Below are 10900 nucleotides of genomic sequence, written 5' to 3' on the forward strand. Positions count from 1 at the left end.
GGCTATAGTTTTGCAAATAAACCACTAAGTTACATGCCTCAACGCACAAGTATAATGGTAAGCTCTAATCATGCAACATAGCCCACGCTACCCCTACTATGCTTGATTAATGAGCTATTAGGGATATTCCTCCCACACAGTAGGTTTCCTTTCTTTTAATCTTATTTATTTCAATAGTCTTTTAATTAAATTCAATGTGTCACTGTATTTATTATTATTTTAAGAAATAACAGCCCCAAGTAACTTTCATGAAGTTGTTCCTCCTGTGAAAAATCTTAGCGTCCAATGCGCTTACTTAAGACCTCGGCCTACTAACGCTGTCAGTAAGTTCTGTTGTTAGGTCAGCTAATTGGTCGAAGCAGTGAACTGCCTCTCGTTTATTTGATGGTGTGAGCGTAATTAGCGTACTTTGCCGGCGCGATTAAGACGTTTCAATGTGAAGCTAGGGCAGTTGACAAATGGCTAAATCTGCCAGTTGTCAATAGGAGGAGGGACGTATTTTGTCAATGCTTTCACATATCACTTTCTTCGAAACATAAAGGCAGTTGAGACGACATAGATTCCAGTTGGCATTTTGTCCTGGTTGGGTGATAACATTTTACCATCATTCCACCACCAATATATTAATCCCCATCGTCACTCATTAAAACCCTAGTGAGTCCCCAACTATTAGTAATTTGGTAACAGAGAGCACTGTCCATTTCGTCCATTGAAAGCACCTATTTCCCATAATGGATAAGCGAAGGTTGTCTGAATCCACTTTTGAGTTCAGTCCAACATTATCGGATTGCAACGGTGGAGAAGCGCTTTACGTGCAGATGTCGCCTGCGGACGAGCTGTTCTGCAACGGACGCATTCGTCCCATGAAACCTACCGCCGTTCCTCAGAAGACACCGTTGCCCAATTTTGAGCACCGAAGCGAAGCACAATCACCGGCGATTTCAAAGAAAGGCAACGATATGGAGGAGAAATGCAGGAGCCGACAGTTTTTGTGGAGGAACAAGAACGAGAATCGTCGTCGTGGCCCAGCGAGATCTCTTTCCCCTGAAAGGAACTCCTCCTCTCAGTGGCAAAGGAAAGGGAAAGGACAAAGGAATTCTGAAGAGAAGGAAGAAGTTGAAGGAATTAAGGTTGCGGGCGCTGCTTCTCCTTCGATATTTCCGAAGGCGAGAGGGTCGAGGAGATCATGGAGTTTAAGAGATATTTTTCTACCCAGAAGTAAGAGCGAGGGCAGAGAGCAGGAGAGTGATGGGCCGAGACTTTCCCATTCACGTGATGCAAAGTTGCCATCATCAGATAAGGAGAAAATGAGAGCGCCCGCTCCGGGAAAAGTCGCCCAGAAGAAAAAGATGGTAGACATCAACACTAACAAAAGTGTTTATGTTTCGAGTCCCAACAGAAAGGGGGTGCCCGTGTCAGCCCAGGATCAGCTTCATTATACATCGAGTCCTAACAGGAAGGGGGTTCCGGCGTCAGCCCAGGAGCTTCATTATACACCGAGTCCCAACAGGAGAGGTGTTCCAGTTTCAGCCCACGAGCTTCACTACACAGCAAACAGGGCTCAGGCGGAGGAGCTCAGGCGAAAAACATTCCTGCCCTACAGACAGGGCGTGCTTGGCTGCTTGGGATTCCTTTCCCCGCCTACATTCCCACAGCGTCATGTGTTGCATTCCCTGTATTAGTTTTCCGAATTAATAGAATGTGTAAATTCAGTTTGGCTTCCGAATTAATAAAATGTGTAAATTCAGTTTGCCTTGGTTTGCAAATATGGCAGTTGGCTATAGCATTGGCTCCTTCATTATAAAGCCAGAAATAAACCAGTTCAGGTCATTAAAACGCCTTATTCAGTTTCCAATTTGATGCCAATATTAGAGGCAGGCCATTGTTCTCTTTTTAATTGGTAATCATTAACATATGGAACATTGTTTTGGGTAGATGAATGAATAGGTTGTTTGTGGCAAAACATCCTCATTTTTAGGTAAGTTGTTTTTTAATAAATTTAGCAGTCAATGGAAGTGTCCTCTGAGGAGGTGGAATTGTCAACTTAATAAATTTAGCAGTCAATGGAAGTGTCCTCTGAGGAGGTGGAATTGTCAACTTAATAAATTTAGCAGTCAATGGAAGTGTCCTCGGAGGAGGTGGAATTGTCTCAACTATTAAAAGGACCAGAATCAAGGCAAAAATATTTCAAGAAATCTGCAGTATTTGAATGATGTTTTTGATGGTGGAAATGGATTCAGCATCATCAAAAACATCCATACACCCAAAATCTTGAAATTTGACAGTTTTAAATTGCATTTACATACCTACGGATTTTATCAAAAGCTTGTCTTGAATATTTTGCCTGAATTTCCATGACTATGGCTAATTCGGAATTCAACTTTGGCAAATTAATCTGATTTTGTGTTTAAAAATTAAAGATTCTTCTACATGCTTTTATATCAATGGATACAGTAGTTTTTAACAAGTGTTGCACCTTAGTTTAGTTTTGCTATTTATGTTAATTATATTATGGGAAAATAAGTATAAAAAATTATAATCTACATTAGTTAGTGTTAGCTAAATTAGTAGTGGTTAATAGGCAAATGGAATCTTATAGTCTTGCTTTCAGAGGAGCTAATAAAATGAGATGTGAAGTGTATAAATTAATTGCTTGTCAATGCACATAAAATTGTATAAATTTTGGTGAGTAGTAACTACAAATAAGTCTACGCATTTACGATTTTACTCATTTACGATTTTACTCATACATAAGTGCTAAAGAAAACATAAATAGAATTGCATAAATTTTGGAGGGTAGTAACTATTAGTAAGTCTACACATTTATAATCCTTCTCACGAAGGAAAACATAAATTACTATGAGAAGTAACTCTTAGTGAATATATTTATTTACATTTTATTCCCATCCATTTTTAATGCAAAGACTTAATTTATAGTAAATATAGATATTATCTATTTGTAATGTAAAAGTTTGCCTAAATTATGACGGGGAATAATTGATGGTAAAAATGTTATTTACTTTTTTCAAAGATTAAGAATAAAAAATTAATGCACAAACTTGTAATGCATGAATAATGCAACTATATCCATAAATAATGATATAAAATATGAAAAGTTATGATACAACCAAATCTTATGCAAATAAACCTTCAAATTATTGTGCAATCAAATATTTAAAAAATATTTTTTAATAATACTAAATATTTAAAAAATAATTTTAATAATATTGAAAAATAAATATTCTTTTTTAAAATTAAACATTACCGATACTAAATTAATAATAATAAACAATTAAATCAGGAGCCATATCTTGACAAAAACTAATAATAAATTATTTATATCTTTAATTAAACAATTAAATCGTCCTACCTTAACCAAAAAAACTAATAATAAATTATTTATATCTTTAATTATAATTTACTGTATTGTTTATTAATAACCACCTTTTCAAATTAATAAAAAGTAAAAGGTCTGACCGTTCTGGTCCCTTAGCTATTATTATAAAAACATTGGTATTGATTATTCTTTACTATTCAGCAATGTGTGAATCACGCAGACACCAGCAGCAGAGACCTATTAGCATTCACCAACTGCAACTTACCCAGTTGTACTAGCAATATTTAGATATTGTCAAAACCATAGGTTACCGAGTTGTAGTAGTAATATCTAGATATTGTCAAAAGATGGTTAAGATTATAAATTTTCATCATTGAGATTGAAATCTCTGGACTTCTTTATTAAGTTTTGGAGTGTTTCATATGAGTGTATATATATATATATATATATATATATATATATATATATATATATATATATATATATATATATATATATTACGAAATTTTACATAAATTGTTTGGAAATATATGAATTAAAAATTGGAATGTAATTTTTTGATGTAAATTCAGTTGTAGGAAAAAAATAATTGAAAATAATCAATTTATCAATAGATTATAAATACTTGCTTGCGATAAACAAGTTGATTATTTGCACTTCCGTGCGCGATGTAACGGTGGGGCGGTCGGTTTGCATGCCCCCGGCCGGGTTGTGACGGTGGGGCGGTCGGTTTGCATGCCCCGGCCGGGTTCAAATCCTGGTGGGGCGGTCGGTTTGCATGTCCCAGCCGGGTTCAAATCCTGCTGAGCTGCGCCTCAGTGCTGCAGGGTATTCTATCCTTGCTCGATATGCTGACTGCTTACAGCGATTGTATGTGTGATTTGACGGTTTGTCAGCTCAGTCTAACAGTATATTGTAATTAAAAAAAGACCATTACAATTTGTCAACTCAATTTGACAGTATATTGTAATTAAAAAACACCCATGACAATTCTCATGGGAATTAGCCCCTTCCATTTAAAAAAAAATTGATTATTTGTTAGAAAAAACCCACGCTTACCCATGGTGTGGACGTGAGCCAATCATGGGCGCGCCCATTGTTCATTAATTAATATACAGAGATTGAGCGACTCCATTTCCTTAATATGCAGAGATTGAGCGACTCCCAATTCCAACCAGAATGACAAATCCTGACGAGGTTGAAATGTCACACAATAGAGTAGTCGTGTACGCATCATGATAGCTTTCTATTTCAGAAGAAAGTTAACGATTAAAAAACTGAGAATATCGTACAATCATTACGCTAACTCAGATGATACGTCCCCACGTGCTCCCATAGAACTTTCTGTGTTGAATATTTGGACATATTGGGGCAAAGTTGTTTCATTATTGAAACAGCATAAGTGTTTGTTTTACAGTGAATGTCTATACATTTTTTAATGTGTTTGATGTTTAAAGGTCAAAATTTGTAGAAGATTATTAATATTATGTTTGTTATATTGTTGTAATTTTAATACAGTTTGCCCCATTTCGAAGAATCTATTTGACTTTTGGTGTATTCATACTTTTCGAACTTCCAGAAATTACTAGAAGAAAGACTACATGCAGAGCGTTGTTATCATTTTTTTTTAATGCATTATCACCATATTAATGAGAATTTGTTTCTAGAGAAATTTTTTTTGGATAGCATGTTACTTTAATTTACACACATTAATATTATAAATATAAATTATGTGTTTATAAATATTTTTCAAAATATTAATTTTAAATTTAAATAAAATGTCTAAATGATAGTTAAATCTTACTAGCACAATGAAGCTTGTTGCACCCATGCTAAGGAGAGGAGATATGCTAAAATTCAGTGAACTTTAGGGTTGGTGTTGCCCGCCCATGTGTAATCTCTTGGTGACTTTGACCTCTTATATGTGATCTCTAAGTGACTTTGATCTCTTAGATGTCCCTGGTCTCGGTTTCTCAAGCCATAAGTCAAGTCCAAAAAAACACAAACAACTTAAAAAAAACATTTAATAATAAATGAAATTTCTTATTATTAGAAATCTATAAAATATAAATTTTAAATTTATTAAAAATATATAAAGTTTCAATTTATTTAATTAAAAATCAATAATCATTTAAAAAATTTAAATTAATAAAATAAAATAATTTAAATTTTATTATATTAAATTTAAAACTAAATTATAAAAACATAAATAATTCTTATAGGTTTGACATGTAGCTTGAGAAATTGATGAGGAGTATTTGAGCCATCCACACCAATCTTTAACATCACTAACTTTTTACCCACATAATTTCCTTCACATCACAAAATGACTTAACAATACACTCATCACCATTTATTCTAAACTCCTTAAACATATTATATATAATTAAATAAACTATAATTTTATAAATTTATATAAAATATATTTACACAGTTAATATTTTTAATTTAAATTAATATTGAATCATGTTAAATCAATATTCATGATTTTTTTTTATAAAATTTATAATTTGAAAAATTAAATTTAAAATAAGATGAAATATAATAATATTTCATAAATATAAACAAATAAAAATAATTATAAACCAAGTTTTAGATTTTATAAATTTTTACTTATAAATAAGATATCATGAGAGAGGAGTTGGAAATGCTGAGGGGGTGAATTAGTATTCCTTTTCAATTGTTACTTTTACCAGTTAAATCAATTATATTTAGAACACAAAATGAGAAATAGGAATAAATGCTTTTATTAATATAATTTTTATGATGAATCAAGTACAATATATATAGGGCTCCAACCCTTGATGAAGACACCGATCTTCAATCCCCTAGGCTCCAACTCATTTCTAAGCACCAACTTGGTCTTTTGTGAGGCTCCAACCTCTAGGGCAACGACCTTATCTTCTCAATGCACTGATCTTGCGTTTAGAGGCTCCAACCCCTAGGGCACCAACCCTTCTCTGGGACAGGCTCCACCCTGGTTTCTTGAGGACACCAATTCTCTAGGGCTCCAACCCTATCCTTCAAGGCACCTACCTTGTTTGTTTGACCCCAACCTTCAGGGCACCAACCCTCTAAGCTCTAACCCACTGCTATACTTTGTCTAGATATGTTTATAGTAATTCACGGCTCCCAAAAATCTACAACTTCACTGTAGTCTCCATGCTATATCATCAATGACAACCTGTCTTCATATGAAGGAGACTTCACAATTCTTCATATTACCCAATAAGAGTCTAAAATTTTTACCTCATGATGATTTCAACAATGCATCATGATCTTCAATAAAGTCTCCAGCATCTGTTGATTCTTATCAACAAGATATCTGTGCTAGGCCTCAATGTCTAACACAACAATTCTCTGTTTCAACCCTCTATTCTTACTGTCGCGATAACTGCTTCAGGAGTGGAACTTTAGGCGTAATTCCTTCAGAGGAGTGATTGTTGCGGCTATAGGTTGTGTATTTAATTAAAACGACCTTGTCTATGAGATGACGGGTTACGCTTCTATAGATTCATTCTAGGTTCGATCCTTTCAATGAATAACCCAGTCAAAAAAATGCTCGACCTTCGACTTCCTCTTTCGCTCGCTCAAACTTTTTTCGTTCCTTCACATTCACGAGTTGTGAATTGTCCTTCTGCTCTGTGTTCAATGCCCGAGATTCAATTTCCAGAAATGAGGCATCTTAACTTGTATTTATATGAGTTTCACCAATGACCAAAAAGACACATTTATTGAAGGGAGGTTTACTTGTATATTAAATTATATCGAAGATTCTTCCATGCAATTATATCATAGACTTGATTATTCACTAAAACCACATAAAGAAGAGGCTATACCCACAAAGAGGTCACTGCTTAAATCCCGCAATCACAACTTTATGAAAATCCTGCAATCGCAACCCTTTTGGCTTCATGATATAACATAGTCGATGCCCTTATTTCTGATGGAGCGGATGCGATGCGATATTAAACAATTGTTACTAAATCCGTCAGGTCCACAACTTTATCGCAATATCGCAATCGTCGGTTTGAAATAATATCACAATTGATGATTTTAAGTGACATCCCTTTTAAGACTTGCGGTACATGACTTTCGATGAGGCAGATGCAATATTACATTAGGGCATGTTATATTGGAACAGTCGGGTCTGCATTATTATCGCAATCATAGGTTTTTAAGTATCAATCCTATATAGCTTGTGACGCGAAGGTTCCAGTATGGCAGATGTGATATTGATTAGGGCGAATTGTGATGGAACTATCAGGTCCACAATAGTCACGTCGCAATCGGGGAATTCGAGTGGTAACGCATAATAAAGTCGTTGATATATTAAATCCGATGCGCTGTGGAATTTTCTTAGAAAGTTTTCATTACATGCATTGTGAAGTTTAAAGAGTTTCCATGGTTTAATACTCGGATGTTCCTTAACTCCTATGATATCTTAACTCCTCCGATATGTTAACTCCTATGATTATGTTAACTTCTCCGATATTACTTCAATAGTTCATGCAATATCTCTGATATGGCTCTTATTCTTGGTACTTGCGATATTTCAATAAAAATAGATTGTAACAAACTCTTACTCTTGGCTTGGCTTTCCTATGGCTTCTTTGTGATTTCCGATGGCTACTCTTTGATGGCTTCCGATAAACTCTTCTAATAGCTCTTCATTTAGTATCCCAAAATATTGCCATATTGACATCAATGACAATCTAAGTCAACAAGAAATTATTCTTAACTAGAAAGTCATGATATTAAAAGTTAAAAGAGACTTTTTTTAATAAATACATGTTTAAGTGGATTTAAATTTAAGCTAAGTTTCATTTCATTCCATCAAATATTAAATAAAGATTAATGAGACGGAAAGTAAAATGAACCTGTATTAAAATCACAATTTTATGGTTGTAGTATAGTTGAAATGATAATATATCCAGTTAGAAAGTAAAATGAACTGTATTAAAATCACAATTTTAGGGTTGTAGGATAGTTGAAATGATAATATATCAAGTTATTTTTAAGTTGGGATGTTTAATATCATTATGGTATTTTTACAATTTGTGTTGTAATAATTTTTTTTTACAGTTTTATTGTATAATATTGATGCAATGCGTTGATGTAGCAAATGCTAAGTATGAATTTTAGTTGAAATGATAAGATATCAAGTTATTTTTAAGTTGGGATGTTTAATATCATTATGGTATTTTTACATTTTGTGTTGTAATATTGTTTTTATGTTTAATATCATTATGGTATTTTTACATTTTGTGTTGTAATATTTTTTTTAAGAATTTTATTGTATAATAATGATGAAATGGGTTGATGTAGCCAATGCAAGGTATAAAAAAAATTCATGTTATTTGGAAACTAATGAGTTTACAAAATTTCCTTATGGTTTAAAAATAAATAGAATAATATTTTTCTTTAAAAAATCAATCATAACTAATCATATAAAAAAATTATTTAAAAAAAACGGTATGAGAAAATGTGGTTATTAATATATTTTTTTCATGCAACTTAAGAAGATGGTATAAATCTATTTAAACTCAATATATATTAAGAGTGGATTTATCAAATAAAATTATGCTGATAGCTACTTTAGAGCCAAGTATGGTAGTGATGTTGTAAAACGTTATGTAATGCATTATGTAATGTAATGTTATGTTGACTTGGTCAAATTATTTAAGTGATAGGCTAGTTAATGCATTATGTAATGTACTGTTATGTTGAATTGGTCAAATGATTTAAGTGATATACTAGTTTAGTCATTTGGTAGGTTTAACGATGTTGGTTTACAAGCCCATAGTATTTTTCCATGACATGCATTATGATGAAACCTATTTAAAGGCTTGAGGAAATCCATTATGGAATCCAAAGAGGCGCTTGGTTTACAAGCCCGTAGTATTTGTTCATAACATGTATTATGATGAAGCCTATTTAAAGGCTTGAGGAAATCCATTATGGAATGCGAAGAGGCCCATAATATTTGTCCATGACATGTATTATGATGAAGCCTATTTAAAGGCTTGAGGAAATCCATTATGGAATGCAAAGAAGCGCTTGGTACGACACTTGGTACATCCCTATTTAAGATAGATCTAGGTTGGTGTTATGATAGGAATATAAATTAAATAGAAATAGGCATCAAAACAAATGCCACATTGCCAAGATTAAAAAAATCAGGCAAATGAACTAAATTATAACTTTATAACTCTATTAATTATTAAGAAAATAATATATGAGTTTAACACACCACATATATACACACTTATAAAAAAACTTGTAACAAGATTTTTATTAATGGAGATTCACCCCCACTTTACCATAGAGATTCTTAACTTGTAAATAGTTTTTATTACAATACTATGGGTTGATACCATGGTTGACTAATACCACATGCCCATAAAATCATAACTCATTTTCATATGACACATGTTTATATATGTTTTTTAATTAATCAATTTAATTAAAAGAATTGAAAGGAATAACTACTTTTGAGATAAATCTCAACTACTACTAAAAACATTTAGATTATTTTGTGGAAGTTAAATATGTACCATCCACCTAATTATTATTAATAATTAAATTAAAATTATAAAACCTATTCCGCATAATTTTTTTTTTTTAATTTAAAAAATATTTAAAAAAATCACAAATCTTAAAAATAATTAATAATAAAAATAAATTTTAATAATTATTTGGAATGCTTTTGTTTTTTTACTTAAACTTTGTATAATTATCTTTGCTCTAACTTTCCACTGACATGGTATATCTATATCTATATATGTTTTCCCATATATTTTTCATGTGGGAATTTGGACCACAATAAAATAAAATATTAGATAAGTAACTTCTTATGAGAAGAAAATCATAAAATTAAGTATGATTACATAAAGAAAATAATCATAGAAATAAGAAAAAAGTCACATGAACTTTATAGTGAAATGGGAAGATGGAAAAGTCCTAAAATAGGTTGAGAAGAAAGAGTTGGTAATGAGTAAAATGTAACATCCCTTGCTTTTCATGCTCTTGTAATATTAAATTATGATTATATTTCCAGTTTGGAGAGCCAATATTAGATGATGTGTTGAATAAGCTCTTAAAATTAATTAACTAATAATTGAAGGATAGACTACCTTACAGATCCACAATCCAAGGGAAAACTTGCTTGCTTGCATACCTTGGAAGCCATAACTAGTCGAATTAAATAAATGAGCCACTTGTTACAGGGAAATCACATTGTCTCACAAATTTTGGTAAGATATGTGATTAGAGAGAATCCAACTCCTGACAGGCATCCAATAAGTTGGATCAGGGTGGTTAGGGGCACAAGACAATGCCCATTCCTTCTCGTGGATCAAAGAGTCAAAGGAGCACTTTCTCAGATACATGATGAGATGTTGAGGAGAATATGTATATGCACATTAAAAGAGAAATAGTGGTTGTTCATCAGTTGATCTTATAAGTCTTGGGCTAGTCGTTTATCGTGTGTGTAATTTTTCTTTCTTAATCCCTCTCGTTGGATAATAGATGGCGTTCAACGCTGAGAGTGGAGTTGTGGAG

General features: G+C 32.6%; 1 protein-coding gene across 1 annotated transcript; it reads left to right on the top strand.

Moving 5' to 3' along the window:
• Positions 1 to 659: 659 nt before the first annotated feature.
• On the top strand, positions 660 to 1750 carry LOC149174006 (uncharacterized). Its single transcript, XM_089422514.1, has one exon. The coding sequence runs from the start codon at positions 732 to 734 to the stop codon at positions 1680 to 1682; it is 951 nt and encodes a 316-aa protein (XP_089278640.1). The 5' UTR covers positions 660 to 731; the 3' UTR covers positions 1683 to 1750.
• The last annotated feature ends 9150 nt before the right edge of the window (positions 1751 to 10900 follow it).

This window comes from Pinus tabuliformis, chromosome 4_1, assembly GCF_031772625.1.
Source record: "Pinus tabuliformis cultivar Carrire ecotype Pingquan chromosome 4_1, CPIR1, whole genome shotgun sequence".
NCBI classification, from domain to species: Eukaryota; Viridiplantae; Streptophyta; class Pinopsida; order Pinales; family Pinaceae; genus Pinus; species Pinus tabuliformis.